Source organism: Ramularia collo-cygni (genome assembly GCF_900074925.1).
Source record: "Ramularia collo-cygni strain URUG2 genome assembly, contig: RCC_scaffold02, whole genome shotgun sequence".
In the NCBI taxonomy this organism is placed as follows: domain Eukaryota; kingdom Fungi; phylum Ascomycota; class Dothideomycetes; order Mycosphaerellales; family Mycosphaerellaceae; genus Ramularia; species Ramularia collo-cygni.
In genome coordinates, this window is record NW_019716256.1 from 1,976,105 (window position 1) to 1,995,050 (window position 18,946).

An 18,946-nucleotide genomic window follows, 5' to 3' on the forward strand; every position below is an offset into this window, starting at 1 on the left:
TCTCATCTTTTGTCTCGGCTTATTCAGCAACGCAGATGCCGTCTTGATGAGGTTACAAAAACAATCAAAGTAAAGACGTCGTCGTCACCGCAAAAGTCCTCTTGCGTATCTTCGGGCAGTACATTGTAGTTACATGATCCACATCTCGGCGCCGATTTTCGGTGCCGGCGATCCTCCAGGATTTTCTCGACAAGGATTAAAAGCTAGTATATCGTGGAGAAGCTCAGACACCTCAGCAACAGGAGGTTTTGTCGTCGTACATCGTCTCAAACCTAGACTCGATCGAGATACATAAGACACCACATCAGCACACACTTCCTGGAGAAGTTGTATGTCTTTGCACATACTCCCTAGAAGACCACTTTTTCCAAGTCCATCAATCCATCACCCTCTTCGCCTGCTTACGAAGCAAAGTCGCAGCAGCAGCATTCAAAGCATGGCGAACAGCGCGAACACGAAAGTCGTGTCCTCGCAGATAGAAATCAACGCTTCTCCCACACATGTTCGCAGCGTCGTATGTCTCTTCTGATCTCGACTACCTGTCAAATCAACTACTGACGGGAAAGCCCAGTTTTTCGACTTCGCCGCATGGCCTACATGGTCCAAAGGCCCTGGAATAACAGGCATCTCTGCCGTAGTACCCAGAAGCAACGATATGGAAATTGAAGCAGGCGAGAAGATTAAAATCAATCTCTCAGGCACAACCTTTAAACCCACCGTTCTCGTATTACTTGCCAGGACATCCCACGTCCTTTATATTTACTGACGTTTGAGTAGGAGAATACGCCAGAGCAGTTCAGCTGGCGTGGCGGTATCACGGGTCTGTTCCATGGCGATCACTTTTTCAAGTTTTTGCCAAGTAAGGAGAATCCAGGCGGGACGACGTTGGTGAATGAAGAGGTGTATTTTGGACCCTTGGTGTGGGTGATTCAAAAGGTGTCGTCCACCTTGGACAATCACACCGGGGAAAACTACATGATTCTCAACAAGGATTTCAAGGCGAGGGTCGAGAGTCTGAAGGAGTCTTGATTGTGATTTCCTTGGGCTTGATAGTGAATATATCAAGTTGGTTGAAGGATCTGGTTCTCAAGAGGCGGGGCCGATATTACGGCAAAAAAATGACTTGCCTTTCAATCTAGAGCAAGGGATGAGATACGTGGGTATGCGGAGTTCTTCACTGCATGAGAAGATCAACCACTCCCTTCTGCCCTGCTTCAAGGTCGAGCCAGCCACCTTCTTCTACCTGAATGATCTTTCCATCAACGCAGACCCGGCGCCACCGAGCATCTTTCTCGTCGAATTGGATCAGTAAGCGATCAATCTCCTCATAGCCCACTCTCTGATCTTCAACATGCTGGCCACCTTGATAGGCCTTGGTAAGGACTTCCATGGCCGCAGCGCCAGGCATAGGGCCGAAGTGTACAAGACGCAGTACTCCATCCAAAGGCTTTGATTGCGGGCTGATGTTGAAGCCCTTCTCCAGATGACTGACTAGCGTCGCTAGGACATATGCATGATCACCTTCTCGAATCGAATGGGATGATTCCTCGCCACGTTGCCATGCCGAGAGCTTAGCGCGATACACATGAGGTGGAGAGCCATCTTCTGGGTACAGAGCCTCTTTCGCAGCCATCTTGAATCTTTCAGCGCCGAATTTGYGATACTCGGCTGTGTCGCTATCTGCAACCAGACCAGCGTGAAGTCCCCAGGAGCAGACCACAGCGCCGTAGGCCACAGGAACATGGTCTTTCATTGCAAGCTCTCGCTGTTCTCGAGCTTCATTGTATAATTGTCTGGCGCCTGCTGAAAAGCGAGCACAGAAAAGTGGAAGCTCCTTTGGGGTGCCTTTATCGAGGGTGTCAAGCGCTGTCGTGGTGTCGGAGACGCCTATACTATGAGCAAGTGCATTTCCCGTACCAAGTGGAATGACCGATATCGTCGGTTTCTTGTATGCTTCACTGCGGTCTCCGGAGAGCAAAGTGTTTACAATGTCCACGATACCGCCATCGCCGCTCATCAGAATCACAGTCTGAGCGACGCCACGGTTCGCCTGAGGAAGCAAGACATCTCTGGTGAGATCGGACACACTGTCCTCTGAAGCAGTGAAATGGACTTGGTACTGTTTTCCGTCCAAACGTGGCTTTACAACCTCTTCCCATACCTCGGATGCCTTGCCCGTCCCCGACCCGGAAGAGACAACGACGTGAATACTGTTGTTCATTTCTGTGAGAATCGATAACGGCCAGCCGACCGTTGGTTGAGGGAGTGTATGTATATGCGAAGCGGGTTATGTGTGGAGGAGCCGATCCACGTCCAAGCACGATTAATCCCCGACGTAACTCTACCTATTCTTAGCTCCCACTAGCGTGACATGACATGTCATTAGGGTCCAAGGCGAATGTGAAGGATGCTCGGCCTGGTGCAACGACGAGCAAGGCATCAGCAACCTTCTGACACCTGTCTATCCATCCCAGCGCTTGTCTTCTACGGCCACCGCATCGGCATCGTCTCGCCGACGACAACTATTTCCATCCTAGCCAGCCACAAGCAGGCGTCCCCGCGCCGCCATCAGCAGAATCCTGGACGTTGCATGCGGTAGTTGACAATGAACGGCTGGGGAGTGTTTGCGATTATCCTGGTGCTTGTGCTTGTCGGAGGCGGAGGTGGATATGCAGGGTGAGTTTGACAATACAACAACATCCTAATTCATACTCTTCACGCGACCACTCCCTAATTCGTCCCAGCTATGCGCATTGGCGAGCCCGACGGCTTGGCCTACCACCACCCAATTTGAATCCATTCTCCAAGAAACGACAAAACGACTCAACATACCATGCGCCCGCGCCTGCTCCTGCGGGCATCCAAGGATGGGTAGCCGATAAGTGGAATGCACTGCGAAACACACGGACTGCTGGTGGCGCGTACGAGAATACTGGCTACGGCGGCGCTCAACGGGCAGGAACCAGAGGGAGGGGATTCGGGCCATTGGATCCGGACGAGGCATGGGATACGCGTGTAGACCACGAGGCGGGCGGGTATTACGGCGATGATCAAGAGCTGGGGCTGCAGGACCCCAACCACGGACCCTACGGCGGCAATGGTTATGGAGATGTCGGAGTGGCAGGGATTCAGGCTGGCAGAGGCCGTAGTCGATCACGACAGAGGGAGCTGGACAATCGCTACGAGGAAGAGGTGCACCACGGCGGCCAGAATCCCTTTGGTGATCACGCTGAGGCAAGTAACATGAGCTTACGCGGTGTGAGTCCACGACCGGATACTGCTTCACGTGGAGGTGCGGGCGCACACAAGAAGCAGCAAAGTGCGGGCACTACGGGGAGTGCGGAAAATACCAGCCCTTCCGAGAGGAGGAGCTTGTTCACGGAGGATGTTTGACGGTGTGATGATAATATTTATTGGATGGGAAAGCAGGGCGCTGGGGCGCTATGGACTTGCAGTGTCTCGTCGACGTGAGCAACACACGCTTATCGGGTTGCGAGCATGCTCTTTTCTAACACTTGTACACTGCGAGCAGTTCTGCACAAGAGGCAATCACTTTCACATTCATCATACGGTGAGTACCCGGGCAGGTACTGCAATGCTTGCATTTCACAATGGGTTTGGGGGAGAGCCCAGTCAGAGCTGGCAAATTGCGCTAAAATCGACAGACTGCAGAGGACTAGGATATCTCGACGGCGCGAAGTTTGGGCACGGAGGAGCTGAATCGTCTATGTGGAATATGGCTGGCTATCGGTCGATGGGACAGACACTTGACTCTCCGCAAGGCTGTCTTCTCTTTGTGCTGCTAGCTACCCGTTGGCGAGCATTGTCCTCCATTCACCACAAAGAGAGCCGGCATCCTTCAATTTCGCTGGTCTTTGGAGCTTCTGGATGCATTGCACGGCAGTCTCTGTCCAAGCTCGAGTCTTTCGAATCGATATTCAACTTAGCGGTCGATGTCCACAAGCCAGCCGACAAGGTGGAATGAGAGAGTGAGTCTTTGAAGTCAGCGGGCGCAGTTCCGCGGAGAGTGCGAGGAACAATGAGGAACCGGAATAATTTTGCTGCCTCTCCCGGCAGTGGTTCGATGACCTCGCTCGCAAGCGGGTAGTCACACTGATAAGATCCAGCAGTCTTACGAAGAGGCGAGTACTACCGGATGATGTCTCTCTGGTCGTATTGTTGCAAAGAAGAGGGCTTCAATCGCAGGACATACCTTAGGGCAGCAACCTTCGATTGTACCGGCTCTCGCTCGTACACGTGCTATGAGCTTCAATCTACGACTTGTCGAGTCCGTCGATTCACCAGCGGCTTCAGCCGTGTTTGCTACTTCGGCACAGCGATCTCCACATAGACGACATGAGAAGCATCAGCTTGATCCATTACTTACTCGACATTCGCTAACAAGTCACAACCCACCGATTCGCCTTGGGTATTCCATTATGCATGAATCTGTCCAGGCCTCGCCGGCTGCGGAGCGTTCTCGAGGCACGATGCAGCGTCAAGGAACTACCATCGCCGGTCCCTCTCACGAGTACGTCAGACTTCAAGGCGGCATAACAGCACTCATTGACTGACATATCAAAAGTCCATCACCCAGATCAAGCTCCCGCGCGCGAGCATCCAACAAAGTCTTCGGCACGACGGAGCTCCTCGAGGACATCCTACTTCACCTGCCTTTACAAGACATTCTCAAGATGCAGCGCGTCAGCAAGCTCTCCAATGCAGTTATCAAAAGCTCCCCAAAGATTCAGCGCGTGATTTTCTTCACTCCGCACACGGAACTCGTCAGCAAAGCCCCTCTCACCGATCCAGATTTCGGACCGAAATACAAGCAAGGCATCATTGCAACCATGATCTTCCAGACAACTGCTGGATTGGTTAGACCCGGCCATTACACCACCCTCTTTCGTGATTCGGCTGCAAGCACTTGGAGACAACACAGCATTTCCCAGCCGCCTTGCACCCACATCCGATACCAAGGCGCCATCGACGGGGAGACTCACACGGTGAGCAATCCCAACGGTGTGACTTTCGGGGACGTATTCGACGCCGTCAAGAAGTGCATGCCAGTCTTGGACCGGGAACGCAAGATGGGTCCAATGAAGGGACGTGAGCCTTATATGGAACTTCCCAAGGAAGTTACTGGCTGGGATGTGCAGGTGCTGTTGAAGGAGGTCTTGGATGAAGTGCTCCACGGCGATGATGAGCTCGGAGGCGTGACGCTTAATACCAATGTCTGAGCGGGTATACTCGAGGAGTCGAATCCGTGATGCGGATTACAGAGCGTGAGCTTGGAACTGTATAGGAAGCCTTGGCAAGAACATGGAGTCGCTAGCTTGGACATGAGGGTGTCTCGGCGAGATCTCAACAAGGCGCTTTGAATGAGGAAGCGTGGAGAATCCATACGACTCGCATACATGCAATCTCCAACGCTGAGGATATGTTCATGCTGTACATTCTCACCCTCATTCTACTCTCTTACAATCAAAGATGCCATGCCCATACCCGTACCGATACACATGCTGATCACACCAAGCTCCTGCCCCTGCCTCTCCATTTCMGGCAAAAGAGTCGCCAATTGCCTAGCACCCGTGGCACCGAGTGGATGGCCCAGCGCAATCGCACCACCCTTGGGATTGACCTTTGCATCATCAATCCCCAAGCTTCGCACACAGAATACAGCCTGAGAAGCAAAGGCCTCGTTGATTTCCCAAATTCCAATCTCCTCTTTCCCAACATCCGTGTATTCCAATAATCTCGGAATGGCAATCGCAGGGCCAATGCCCATCTCATCCGGTCTGCAGCCTACAATCTGAGTGCCCGCCCACTTTCCAATAATCGACTTCTCCAACCCCAGAGCAGTAGCGGTGCTTCGCCGCATCATCAATGTCGCAGCCGCACCGTCCGAAACCTGACTACTATTCCCCGCAGTCGCAGAGCCATCGGGTTTGAAAGCAGGCTTCATCTTCGCCAACGCCTCCTCCGTACTCTGCGGTCGAATGCCATCATCCTTGGTAACAGTAATACTCTCCAGCACCTCCGGATGTTCCGGATCCGACACCTTCTTCGTCGTCACAGGCACAATCTCCCGATCAAACAAGCCTTCCCGCTGCGCCTTGGCCGCTTTCACATGCGAAGCGACGGCAAAAGCATCCTGCTCCGCTCGACTAACACCATACCTCTCCGCGACATTCTCCGCCGTGATTCCCATGGACATGATACAATCCCTCGCATCTTTAACTCGACTCTCCCTCAATTCCTCCCAAAGCGCCGTGGGGATAGCTCTCGAACCGTAATTCCTCGTCATACTCTCCATTCCCCCCGCCACCCCAATATCAATCTGTCCCACAGCAATACTATTCGCCACGCCTGTAATGGCCGCCAAACCACTACTACACGCGCGATTTACGGTTTGAAAAGTACTCGTCTCCGGGAATCCGACGTGTAGAGATGCCATGCGTCCTGCTTTACAGCCTCCGATTTCGGAGAGGGTGGTGCCGATTTGGACATCTTGAATGAGGGCTGGGTCGAGGTTGGGGTTGGCTTTGAGGGTTGCGGAGAGGACTGTGGCGAGGAGTTCGTGGTCGTGGGATTGTGCGAGACCGCCTTTTTTGGCGCGGGTTATGGGGGTTCGGAGGGCGGAGAGGAAGACGATGTCGGTGGGTTGTTTGGTCAGGATGTTTTTGGTACCTTTTTGGATGAAGGATGCCATGATGGTGGTGTTGATGTGGTGAGGGGAATGACTGGACCGGGAGAAGATCTGAGAGGGATGGGACTGTGGACGACGGCGTCTGTAGAGGGAGGAAAGAAAAGGGRAAGAGGACCAGGAAACCTACAGAGGCGCTACGATCGTGTGTGTGCTGTCTATCATAATGCTGTGGATGATCGGGAGTCTTTCACGGCTTTGTGAGAAGCAACTTTCGGCTATGGTGGCAGCGTGGGGACCCTGGGGAGCTCGAGCTTAGGGTGAGCATTTAACCGGGATGTGGAGAGATAGGTTGCGTGTGACATGGACATGAATGCCATTGCAAGCTCACCAAGATTTCCCGAGAAACGGTATATCGTAAGCTGGTAGAATCTGATAAAGTCGCCTTCTCCAGGTGTGAATGCATGCTGTTCAGTCGTCGGGAGTTCCCCGCAATAGAAGACCGCGTTTCCGTATTGGCGATGCGACACAAGTTTGCAAGATGGAATTTCTACCATTTCCCACGCTTTCATGGATGGATGGGATGGTGTTGCAACTTTTCAATTCCTACCTCGTAGTAGCATCAAGCACCTGAAGTACCATCGACCTCACCCCCTGCTCTCCCTGGTATATGCATGCGCTCTGACAAGGTACCATAAAGGCGTGGAATCTAGCTTCCGCATGATCTGATTTGTGTAGAAGTTGCTACAGTGTAGCGGGTATCTCAAAGAATCGAAGAAGAACATAGCACCTCGCATGTGCTCTCATCAAGCATCGTTGCCCTTCCCGCCGCTCTTCTTCTTGCCCCTGCTCTTCTTCTTCGCCAGCATTTCGTCCATGTAGCTCGTTGCCTTTCTCTTTGCCGGCCTCTTCACAGCCTGAGCGTCATGCTTCTCCTGCGTGACCAGTTCGGCCACAGTAGCGAGGTCCTCCCGTGGATCTGACGGTTCCACATCCGGGTCGACGATATTGTCTTCCTCCCCTCCTGCAGTTGTATATGCAGGTCTCTTGGTGTCTCGCACTTTTCTCCCGCCCATACCACGAGACGATAGCGTACTTGCGCGGCCCATCTCCTCGTCGTCTTCACTATCATCCGCTGGCATAGTGGTTCGGGACTTTGATTCCACGGGCATCGGTTTACTTCCCGATTGCCCATTCGCGGATGTGTGCGGTTTCTTCTCCTTCATCTTCGCAGCTGCAGCTCTTTTGCCCAGCAAATGCTCCAGTAGTTTCTGATTACCATCCGAAAGCTTTTTGCGTCCAGGTACAGCATCGTCTGCCGAAGCCACCGTACCTATTCCACCCGATCCGGCCATTGCGGTGAAGTCTTCATCGCTGTTGTCGTCGCCTTTTGCGATTTGTGAAGAAGATGTTCCGTTGTCGAGAGATTGTGCTGGGCGCATCCAGGATTGCAATACTCTCTCGCTACGACTTAGGCCGACATTCATTTTGGCGAGCCATATGTCGGCCTCGCTGACGGGTTCTGGTTTTGTCATGCTTGTGATGTTGTCTATTCACTGCCAACGCGCCAGCGCTGGGATACTCGAGAGGAACCTGTGGGAGACCGTCTAGGTAGTTGATCAGCCGAAGGGTCGAGCAGACGCCGGGCCGGATAATTCCGAACGTCCAAAAACTACTTGCAGCAACAACAGAACAGCTCCAGCTCACCTTCGCCCAACGCCCTCGCAAAGAGGACTGTTTAATTCAAAAATGTTCAACAAGGCCGCCCGTTCCAGCAGGCAGTGGGCTTCGGCCCTGCAGACCGCGCGGGTAAGATAATCTAAAGATCCCCGACGACGGAAGAAAACAGCAGCTGATAGCTATCCTCCAGCAATCCTCCCTCCGCCAGCAGACACAGCAGCAGGTCCGCAATCTGTCCATCCACGAGTACCGTAGCGCCCAGCTCCTCGATTCGTACGGCATCGGYGTGCCCAAGGGAAACGTCGCCTACAATGCAAAGGAGGCCGAGCAGATCGCGTCGCAGATTGGCGGCGAGGACATGGTCATCAAGGCGCAGGTGCTGGCTGGAGGGCGTGGAAAGGGCCACTTCGATAACGGCTTCAAGGGTGGCGTGAGAATCGTCTACTCTCCACGCGAAGCCTCGATCCTGGCCGACCAGATGATCGGACACAAGCTCATCACCAAGCAGACGGGGGAGCGCGGCCGGATCTGCAACAGCGTCTACATTGTCGAGCGCAAGTTTGCCCGTCGCGAGTTCTACCTGGCCATCCTCATGGACCGTGGCAGCCAATCGCCCGTCATCGTGGCCTCATCCCAGGGTGGTATGGACATTGAGACGGTCGCCAAGGAGACCCCCGAGGCCATCATCACCACAAAGGTCGACATCCACAAGGGCGTCACCGACGAGATGGCCACTTCGGTCGCTACCAAGCTCGGCTTCTCCGAGCAGTGCATCGAGGACGCCGCCAAAACCATCCAGAAGCTCTACAAAATCTTCATGGAGAAGGATGCGACCCAGATTGAGATCAACCCTCTGTCCGAGACTTCAGACCACAAGGTTCTCTGCATGGATGCCAAGCTCACCTTTGACGACAACGCCGAGTTCCGTCAAAAGGAAATCTTCGACTGGCGTGATGTTACCCAGGAGGACGCCGATGAGGTCGCAGCCGGCGAGTCCGGCCTGAACTTCATCAAGCTGGACGGTGATATTGGATGTCTCGTTAACGGTGCTGGTCTTGCCATGGCTACCATGGACATTATCAAGCTCAACGGAGGCTCACCTGCCAACTTTTTGGACGTCGGTGGTGGTGCGACCCCCGAGGCCATCAAGCAGGCTTTCGATCTCATCACCTCCGACCCCAAGGTCACAGCCATCTTCGTCAACATCTTCGGTGGTATTGTCCGCTGCGACGCCATCGCAAAGGGCCTCATTTCCGTTGTAGAGAGCATGAACTTGAGAATACCTATTATCGCAAGATTGCAGGGTACCAACGGCGAGCAGGCACACAAGTTGATCWACGAGTCAGGCTTGAAGATCTTCAGCATTGATGACCTGCAAACAGCTGCCGAGAAGAGCGTGCAATTCAGCAAAGTTGTAAAGATTGGTAAGTCTTGCAATATCACGCCAGCAAACGTATGCTAACTTCCCTCTAGCTCGCGACATCGATGTTGGTGTTGAGTTCACGCTTGGAATCTAGAGAGGACCTTGCGAGGCGGAGTGATACCTACCTTGGGGCTCTTCATAAAGTGTATTTGTTTTATGCATCCAAGCGAGCTACYTTGTACGTTGTAACAGCGCAACTGTTTTCCCAATCACTGATTCAAATTGTTGAACGTTGAGTGAGAGAAGGTGTTGTATATACATACACACACATACCTTGACTCGCTAGGCTTCCGAGCCCATGTTCGCGTAGAGCCATGTAGATTCTAGACCATGCATTCATTCACTGCAGCATAGCATATTGTTTTCCGCGGGACCATGCCTTGCTTGCACGACTTACGAGCGTGGCGTCAAACACTCACTATAGTAACCGAGAGTCCATCTGTTTCGTGTCCGCAAGACGAAGTTGCGGGTATCTTTCTAGAAGTAACGTTAGCTTGCAGAACCCAGAATTAACTAGTCTGCAGGTGGAAATTCCTTCGCTTTCGCTCACACCTCCGAGTCTTCTCCCTTTGATGTGCGTCTCGTCTCGCCTCAACAGACCATGTCCTGTCCCCACTTCCACTGGCTGCACTTCGGCTTCCTGCGCAGCGCACATCCATCCCAATTCTTGCGTTTACCGGTCTRTTTCATTTCCCGCCGTGGCTTTGTTGAAAGCAGTCCCTCCGTTCCGGTTACCTGGAGTCTCCAGGGCGTAACTTGGATTATGAGCGGCGTTTGGTGCCATGTATCCGCAGCATTCCGCCTCCGTGTGCAAGCAAGAGGAAGCCGCGAACGTCCTACAGCGGAGAAGGAGACCCGCTCCTGTTTGCATTACATGAGCATGAAAACGGACCCACGACCGTGATCATGCCAGAAAAACCCACATCATAACAGTGGAGCAACAGCAAGCACAGCACGCACATCAACACCAGTCTCAGCTTCCCGCTCATCAGGGCACACGGCACATGGCATCACCAATAATTGATCCCGGCATAGTGCCGTTTGTGGAACTGCTCCCGCGTGTCAGTCAGTGAGTGGCCGAGGTGGTCAAAAAGTTGGAGGCGTCAAACACACATTATTCTTCGTTCGCCTCCAACTAATCAGATTCTGTTCATGTGGACCGCACCCGCACGGCACGCGCAGGCGGTCGACCGCATTGGATGATTCCACCGATACTACATTGTCAGGAACACCCCTGCTGTGAGTCTTTACTTTGCACGAGCCTTCTTTGCCGTTTTGAAGGTCCCCATTTTTATATATACCCTTTTATATGCGCTGCTACGCGAGAGGGGGAGACGCTGTGGGTATGATCTGCTTTCCAGTATATGCACCTTGCATCGCTTGTGGGACGGGGCCAGTTTCCTTGATCACTTCTTGACCATCTACAATCCTTTCGAGACCCTATCAGCTCTGCTTTGGGGGAGAAGACCTGTTCGACGTCGTTGTTGAAGATGTGGAGTCAGCCGAGGAAGGCGGTATTTGGGGTGAATGTTGCCTTCTTTGCGCTCACATGGATTACTGTCAGCTTGAGGGTGGTGGTGCGGGTTGGTATGCTCCGGGCATTTGGGTCTGATGTGAGTGTACAATCCAATCCACACATGTCATGAGGAGATCATTGCTGACTGATTTTGTAGGACTGGACAATGTAAGTCGTTGATGGATATGTTCTGCTTCTGGAAAGAGTTCCTGCTGACATCTTTGTTGTATAGGCTGGCTGCTCTGCTCTTCTTCACGGCATATCTCATTGCACAATTGGGAGGCGTCATATACGGCACAGGCGAACATCTGGATACCCTCATTCCATGGCGTGCGGAGAGGGCACTACACGTAAGCAATACAGTCTTGACTTTGAGAGAGTGTATGTTTTGACCTTGAAGCAAGTTCTGGTACTTTTGCGAGTTATTCTACGTTCTTTCCACTTGCATTCTCAAGATATCAGTAAGTCCACCAACATCCACCTCCACGCTCATCTTGAAGCTAACAGCCTCCCGTCCATCTAGGTCTGCCTCTTCCTCCTCCGAGTCGCAACGAAACCCATCCACGTCTGGATCATCCGAATCCTAATGATCCTCTCCGCCATCCTCGGCTTCACCTTCTCCTTTGTCATAATCTTCCAATGCTGGCCAATATCAGACTGGTGGGGCTTGGACCCGACTCAAAAACGTTGTATCAATCCGACCGTCGTCATCGGTTTGACTTATGCCGTCTCGGGACTCAATGTCATGGCGGACTGGTCCCTTGGCATCTTACCCGTCTTTGTGGTTAAAGACTTGCAGATGAGTCGAAGACAGAAGAAGTTGGTTACGTGCATTCTTGCTTTCGCGGCGATTGGATCTACGGCGACGATTGTGCGATTGCCTTATGTTGGATCTTTGGAGGAGAGCTTMGATGGGTCGGATGGTGATTTTCTATGTAAGCAGACGTTCATCCCTCGATCATTCAGCCCATTCATCCCCCGATCACATCGGTCATTCATCCCTCCATCACATCAGCCATTCATCGCTCGACCACATCAGCCCATTCATCCCTCAACCACACCAGTACTAACACACACGTCCAAAAGACAGCACAGTCGGCGTAGCAATCTGGACAACAGTCGAAGTAGGCGTCGGCATCTCCGCCGCATCCCTCGCAACCCTRCGCCCCTTGATCCGCCTAGCCTTTACGAAATTCGGCATCGGCAGCAGCGGCAACACCCATCAGCAAGAAATCGAAACGCCCAAAAACCGCTGGAATTCCGCCAAACATCGTCCAGATCCCGAAGAATTCAACCTCAGCATGTCGGGGCATCAAGCCCGCACCACGACGACCGTGACGGGGAATTGGAATGAAATGCGATCTTCGTCGAATCGTTCGGGGAGTAGTTCGCAGGAACATTTGGCGCTGCCGCCGGGGAAGATTACGACGGGGAGATTCACTACTGTGGAGTATCATGGGCCGGATATGGGGGAGGATGATGATGATGATGATGTTGATGTTGGGATTGTTGATTCTAGGCCGAGTTGTAGTTCTTTGCCTGCGAGACGGAAGTCGGCGCCATATTTTAGACGATAGATGGGAATATATATGTACATTTAGACATCTTAATCAAAAGCCACTTGGACGTTGACAGCTGCTCGCTCACTCACATGCTCTACCACAGTACATACGATTAAAGAAGACATTTCATCCCAACAAAGGAGATCCAACGGAAAATATGAAGCGAGCGGGAGGCTCGGAAAGGGAAAGGGAACGCAACGCGGGCACGCATCGGTCCACAGCAATACATCCACTGGTTCCCGTAACGAGGAATCCAATAAAGAAAATCCGACCTCTCCGACATCCATCTTTTCCTTGAGATACCTTACCTCATCAATGAATTAATTAGTCTATGCATACATATATGCACAGCACAGCAGTTCTGATTCCTAAAAAACAACCACAAGTTCCAGCCGGGGTAAAACGATTAAAATGCGCGCGCGGAGGAATGAATAAGTTACAGCTCAGGTCATATACATCGTAATCTATTAATTTATAGAATAGAGAGAGATGCTCCGTCCCTCCATGCGTCCATCCATGCATTTATTTATTCGCCGCGATTCGAGCGGTTGTAGAGACATGCATAGATCAATCGACCATCGGACATGCAAATGCACTTCTTTCTTCCGTCCACTTCCTGCTGCAACATCTCAGATGGAACTGCGCCATTTAACAAGGATGTGGTTTATCCAATTCCTGGACTTCTTGTAGGAATAATCGTACAGGGAGTGATGCACGTGTTACTCTCGCGCGGTGGATTTTGCATGAGAAGTGCCTCTGCCACATCTCACTCTCTGGTGCCGCGATTCTGGAGCTGTCCCACATACTCGATCGAAGCTGGCGGCATCTCTTATTGAGAGAGATTCTGGTACGAGCAGTCGCTCAGGACATTTCGGGAGGGAGGACGTATGGTAAGATTCGTCGAATGCTCCACGCTTAGGTATGTAGTTGGCCGACATGAAAAACTTGTCTCATCTCGGCCTAGATTTCACAGCAGTCAACTGCATTTGAATCCACTCAATCGCCTTTGATCGATCATTCAATCTCCAAGAAGTCGAAGTCGGGGTCCAATTATACCAAGCAGGGAGGGTGGGATTGCCTGGTCTTGCGGTGCCAAATCCCTTGAGATACCCGGCAGAACGTGCGTATTTGAAGATCAGTCTCGCGCCTACGAGGAATCCCACAACTAGGAATAGTTTGAAGAGTACCATCCAAGTCGACGACTCGCTGGCCGCAAAATCATACTCGATGACTTCGGAATAACTGAGCACTTTGTGTTCTGAGTCCAGGGCCGCCACACGGTATTGCGCGAGCTTCCCAGATGCGGCAGAAGAGATTTCGAAGGAGCCCTCAAAGCCAGTCTTGGGGATGATGTCGACGGTCTCGAATACCTCTTGGGACTCGTCTCGGATCTCTTCGGCTGCGTCCGGTGACGCATCGAATTCATCAAAATGTTGTCCGCGCGGCTCCTCGAGCGCCCAGTACGCAACCTCTGTCGCACCATTCCAGCTGACGTACAACATGTCATCTTTGATCTGCAACTGCGGTGGCTTTTTCGGCATGCCAACCCAGCCAAAGGTTTTGGTCGTTCGGTACGACTTCATGGGCTCTTGCCAGTAGAACCAAGAAGCGCCGAGGTGGGTTTCACACATGAGAGCACCATCCCGCGTGTATTCGGAGTAAGCTGCTGCGGAACCCCACCCAACGAAAAGCTGTTCCGAATCCGGTAATCGCTGAACGGAGCCCTGCGAGGACGCGAGAATGCCCTGCAGTGAGACCATGGACTGCACAAGCTTTGCGGTGCGGTTTGGAAGATCAATCTGAATTAGTAGTGCCCGGCTGTTGGGCGCGTCGGCATGCAGTGGCCCAGCTTTTGAATTGTCGAAGAGTGAGATGATGCCATCTTCCTCGGACATCCATCGAGCGTCGTGTTGCCACWTGAAATTGGTGGCTTCCCCATCGGACAAATCGGTGAATTGGTTGTCGCGGCCACCAAGGATCCACAGCGTCTCCCCTGTGGGACTCACGCACACTACATGATGAAAGTGGCGAGAAGATATGAGGTAGTTGCCTTGGGAGTCCTTATCGACCGAGTTGATGTGGTAGTAGTCGAAGGGAGTGCTCTCCCAGTGACCGCCAAATGGATTCGTCATGTAGGTCTCCACAGGGTTGAAGTGATCCGAAGCTTTCCATTGGAATATCAATTCTCCGGTTTCAAGGTTGATTTCCTGGAATAGATTGTCCACAATCCAGCCGCCCTCTCCACGGCCCAATCCCATGCCAGTCAGATCCGCGGTTGTTGTGTTGTAGACAGTCAGCAGCGCCGTGTCTTGGGGTGTGATTTTGAACTCATGCAAATCGCCAAAAAGGCCATCACCGGCCGCTTCGACCACATGCACAACTTGATAAGTTGAATCGAGCATGAAATAGAGACCCTTTCCAGAAGTGGCTGCCTTCTCTCCGGACCACATTGTTAGATAGTCTTCTCCCTTGTAGCGCTGGACTTTGAGATTAGCCGTGGAGCCATAGTCGTCCTCGGCCCAGACAAGGCCACCCATCGCATCCAAGATCATAGGGCCAGGCCGATCAACGGCAGGTCCATTTGGAGTGAGTAAGATCAAGCCTTGTTCGCACTTTTGATTCCATCGTGGATGGCGGGCTTGAGGTCCGGAGAGGGCAAAAGAAATAAAGTTTTGGGTCGGATAGGTCCCGAAGACGCCCAGATCAAAGAGCGCGGGATCCAGAACGGGGAAGATGAATGCCAGGAGCGGGAGGAGGCATTGGTGGAATAGATACAGGGAGAAGAGGGCAGCGAGCGAAAGGCAGGTCCATTTGGCGACGCTGCGCAGGTGTTTGGCCCAGTGGGCCCAGGCCATCTCAGAGGCGGATTAGGAAATTCGGACGTCTGCCGCTGTCCATGGTGAAGGGCGGGCAAGGCAAGGGAAGGCAAGGCAAGGGAAGGGAAGCAAGGTAAAGAATAAGTAAATMGCAGCAAGAATGGCTAGTGAGGGTCGGCGAAGCGAAGGTGTAAGGTAGGCGAAGCAAAGGTGGTTAGAATGGTGGATGAAAGGTGGTGCCCTCGTCCACTTACGCGAGCCGTAAGTTACTTTAGCCACGTTGTTGGGGGCATCATGCATGGGTTTCAAGCGCCGGACGAACCACAGCACTGGAAAGTCATGCTGGCGGCGACGACGCCAAGAGGGAAAGAGACTTGGGAAAGCCCCTGCTGCAAAATGCCACTGCACCTTCCAAGGACCCCTCCCTGGCCGCAAATGAGGCTGAGCTAATCCGCATCTCGCCATGCGTTGTGGAGTTACGTTACCTGTTGCGCGGGTGTCTGGTGCATCGTCGTTGCCACTTCACGTTATTATTCTCTCGTCGCAAGGAGGTGAGCCGGGGAATTGTGAGACGTGGCAGCTCRTCATGACTACAGAAACATTACCTTGATGATGCCCGCTTTAAGATTTCACACGTGGGCGACGTGGGTTAAGTTACTTACTACAAGTTTCACACCTCCGTCGAGTGTGTGGCTAGGGAGATCCAACTTCATTGGTTCGGCGCATGRAGAAGGGCATTCCTTGCCATTTCACGGCGTATCCTCGTCGCTTCGGGCTGGCGATAGCGATTCTTCATTACAGCACATCTGCGCTGCTCCCCGTCCCGTTATTCCACGCCGTTGAAGACGGATCTTCTCAAACACGGAAACGATATCGTGAATCGTCCCGTTAGGTGGAACGGGAATCCGCGGCAACTGGACTCGACCAAGTCCCAACGGCCTCACGTCATCGGAGACAGGTCTTGAGCCTGCTTGGAGCAGCCAAGACGATGATCTGACAAGCTCCGACCTTGGCACAGCGGTCGGTGCCTTTATCCGAATCGAAGCCGAAGTCCGGCTCCATCGCAGATTTTGGCTCGCACAGGGATCGCGAGTGTGTTCCCTTCAACCGAGATGAGCCTATGAGGTGAAGGGGCAGGGCACATCCGCGATGATTTCCATGGCAGGTCGGCGTCTCTGTGCTTTGAGGACCGTCCGGTCACGTCTTGGTTTCGTGTTTGTCGTGCCGTTATGGAGCACTTGCTTGCCCATGAGCAGATGGGAGGAGTCCAGCACGATACTCCGCAGGGCGACATTGCATGCTGCTTGCCTGCCCTACCTACAGTAGGGCTCGACACATTGCCCTAACTTAGGGTCCAGGTGKAATCAAGAGCAGGAACATCGGGCCGGTCGACGAGAGAAATGAGAGGCGTGCGCAAGGAAAGGAAGAAGGTGCAAAGACGTGCGAGTCTCCCTGCAGATGATAAAATATGGTCGTGGCAGAAGGATTTTGCATTTCTAAGCTGCATGCGCTTCCTTGGTGCGATTCGTCCACGCAGTAGCTGCGCTCTTCCTACCGGTGAGCACGATGGATGCAACGACCCACATTGGCGCGCGTATGAGAGGTAAGGTAGGTGAGGTACAGATGCTATATGGAACCACAGCGACATCTCAGGCAGCTCCAAGGCTTATATATATATGAGGCGGCGGCGTGGATGCAATCGGAAGGGCCCTATCATAGGTGAGTGAGGACGGTCAAGTTATTGAGTCGTACATTTTAACTCCAATCGTTCTCAGCAGCTTCTTCCTTCGTGCCAGCAAGTCCTTAGGGTTGTGGCAACGCAAAGCATATACAGTGTCTTGGCGGGACCCGACACAACCGCCTACTCCACTGCCTTACCACTACGTACAAGCTTGATATTGTGATTGGGCGGCATCATAGCAAAGGTTCTGGCGCGCTGGTTCAGACTCGCAACCAGACCAGCGCGAAGGATCAATACGCTATGCTAACAAACTATCTGCAGATTTCATAGTAGCAGATCGAATCCTACGAGCAGCAAGCTWTACAATATGGTATATACCGCATCCCTCCGCGGCAAAAGCATTGCACTCATATATCGGTGAACATCTCGCAATATTCTCATTCAATCCAACCATCATCTTTCCAAAATGTCGACCTTTCTCAACACCACAACAAACACCACCTCGCCATATGAATCATGTTCATTTCTGGGACCCATGCCACCACCAGGTAACAATACACTAGTCTCTTGCGCAATCCCCGACTGCCTCAACAACCGTGCCGCGATGGAGAAATGCTGCTCAGGAGGAACCATTACGACTTTCCAAGAGACACAAAGAGTGCCCGAGCAAAACATCACAATCAACGCCGAATACCTCACCTGCACATTCAACGAGGACATTTCTGGATACACCGATTTAACAAAGTACGACCCCAATGCTACAGTCTTCGCACTGCCCGACTGCCTCGTCCGAAATGGCGGAAACAGATTGGTATGCAACAGGCCAAATTCGCAGTACAAGTACTGTCCTACCTCGTTCGAAGGCCGGCCAGGCGCGGGCACAGGTACCGGCGATGTAACATGCTCCGTGAATACCGGGAATGAGAACCTGACTTMCTTGTTGAGGACCTGCTGTCAAAGTAGTGATGGCATGATACGCGCCGATCAGGAAGGGTGTACTGCCAGCTGTTCGGGTGATGAGACTCTCATCTCGTGTATGCGGGACAGTGATGGTAGAGAACTTCAGCCTGGTGGAGGGTTCAGCTATGGTTGCAGTAATTCTTCTGGTGAGAAGAAGAAAGGCGGTGCGTCGACTGTGGGGGGTTCGGGGAGAACGGCCCTGGCGAGTGTATTTTTGGCTGCTGGGAATGCGATGGCGTTCCTGCATTAGCTATTAGCTGTACCGTTTAAATGTCTCGAATGATATCGTAGTACATATATGTATATCTCTCGCTGGGTCTGCAGTCCGTTTCGCAAGACTCGCATCCATACTGCTCGAGTCTTCATGATCGCAGGATGCGATGGCGATTCACATGCAGGATGGCCCAATGTGTGCCTGAATGTGAATATCCCGAGCGACAKAATAGGGTGATGAGATACTGACCATTGAGCGCCTCGCTCGTGGAAATCTACCGCTATGACATGCGCAAAAGGTGTTGCGATCAAACGTTCGTTCATCGAAGCTGGTCCGGAAGCAAGTCATCGTCGGCAAATGTAAATGCCGAGTGGATCTTCCCACGAGCCTCACTCTCGGTAACACGTTCACATGCTTGCCGTTTCATTGTTATTGTTTTTGTGCTCAA

The 18,946-nt window shown here is 52.5% G+C and overlaps 10 protein-coding genes; 6 read left to right on the plus strand and 4 right to left on the minus strand.

The window, feature by feature from the left end:
• Positions 1-436: 436 nt before the first annotated feature.
• On the plus strand, positions 437-1,029 carry RCC_02317 (uncharacterized protein; the record flags this gene model as incomplete). XM_023767599.1 has 3 exons in its annotated part: positions 437-514; positions 572-724; positions 778-1,029. 3 exons carry the CDS (start codon positions 437-439, stop codon positions 1,027-1,029), a joined length of 483 nt encoding a protein of 160 aa, XP_023623367.1.
• A 145-nt stretch (positions 1,030-1,174) lies between these two features.
• On the minus strand, positions 1,175-2,221 carry RCC_02318 (uncharacterized protein; the record flags this gene model as incomplete). The annotated part of the gene is made up of 1 exon (XM_023767600.1): positions 1,175-2,221. The coding sequence occupies one exon, from the start codon at positions 2,219-2,221 to the stop codon at positions 1,175-1,177; it is 1,047 nt and encodes a 348-aa protein (XP_023623368.1).
• A 384-nt stretch (positions 2,222-2,605) lies between these two features.
• Positions 2,606-3,393, plus strand: RCC_02319 (uncharacterized protein; the record flags this gene model as incomplete). XM_023767601.1 has 2 exons in its annotated part: positions 2,606-2,676; positions 2,745-3,393. 2 exons carry the CDS (start codon positions 2,606-2,608, stop codon positions 3,391-3,393), a joined length of 720 nt encoding a protein of 239 aa, XP_023623369.1.
• A 1,046-nt stretch (positions 3,394-4,439) lies between these two features.
• On the plus strand, positions 4,440-5,240 carry RCC_02320 (uncharacterized protein; the record flags this gene model as incomplete). XM_023767602.1 has 2 exons in its annotated part: positions 4,440-4,531; positions 4,586-5,240. 2 exons carry the CDS (start codon positions 4,440-4,442, stop codon positions 5,238-5,240), a joined length of 747 nt encoding a protein of 248 aa, XP_023623370.1.
• Positions 5,241-5,470: 230 nt separating this feature from the next.
• RCC_02321 (probable 3-oxoacyl CoA thiolase) lies at positions 5,471-6,712 on the minus strand (the record flags this gene model as incomplete). Its single annotated transcript, XM_023767603.1, has 1 exon — positions 5,471-6,712. The coding sequence occupies one exon, from the start codon at positions 6,710-6,712 to the stop codon at positions 5,471-5,473; it is 1,242 nt and encodes a 413-aa protein (XP_023623371.1).
• Positions 6,713-7,452: 740 nt separating this feature from the next.
• On the minus strand, positions 7,453-8,181 carry RCC_02322 (uncharacterized protein; the record flags this gene model as incomplete). Its single annotated transcript, XM_023767604.1, has 1 exon — positions 7,453-8,181. The coding sequence occupies one exon, from the start codon at positions 8,179-8,181 to the stop codon at positions 7,453-7,455; it is 729 nt and encodes a 242-aa protein (XP_023623372.1).
• A 214-nt stretch (positions 8,182-8,395) lies between these two features.
• Positions 8,396-9,843, plus strand: RCC_02323 (probable succinyl-CoA synthetase beta subunit; the record flags this gene model as incomplete). XM_023767605.1 has 3 exons in its annotated part: positions 8,396-8,455; positions 8,517-9,750; positions 9,800-9,843. 3 exons carry the CDS (start codon positions 8,396-8,398, stop codon positions 9,841-9,843), a joined length of 1,338 nt encoding a protein of 445 aa, XP_023623373.1.
• A 1,396-nt stretch (positions 9,844-11,239) lies between these two features.
• RCC_02324 (uncharacterized protein) lies at positions 11,240-12,842 on the plus strand (the record flags this gene model as incomplete). XM_023767606.1 has 6 exons in its annotated part: positions 11,240-11,362; positions 11,423-11,433; positions 11,498-11,615; positions 11,670-11,726; positions 11,789-12,200; positions 12,352-12,842. 6 exons carry the CDS (start codon positions 11,240-11,242, stop codon positions 12,840-12,842), a joined length of 1,212 nt encoding a protein of 403 aa, XP_023623374.1.
• Positions 12,843-13,777: 935 nt separating this feature from the next.
• On the minus strand, positions 13,778-15,682 carry RCC_02325 (uncharacterized protein; the record flags this gene model as incomplete). The annotated part of the gene is made up of 1 exon (XM_023767607.1): positions 13,778-15,682. The coding sequence occupies one exon, from the start codon at positions 15,680-15,682 to the stop codon at positions 13,778-13,780; it is 1,905 nt and encodes a 634-aa protein (XP_023623375.1).
• A 2,108-nt stretch (positions 15,683-17,790) lies between these two features.
• Positions 17,791-18,534, plus strand: RCC_02326 (uncharacterized protein; the record flags this gene model as incomplete). Its single annotated transcript, XM_023767608.1, has 1 exon — positions 17,791-18,534. One exon carries the CDS (start codon positions 17,791-17,793, stop codon positions 18,532-18,534), a length of 744 nt encoding a protein of 247 aa, XP_023623376.1.
• Positions 18,535-18,946: the final 412 nt, after the last annotated feature.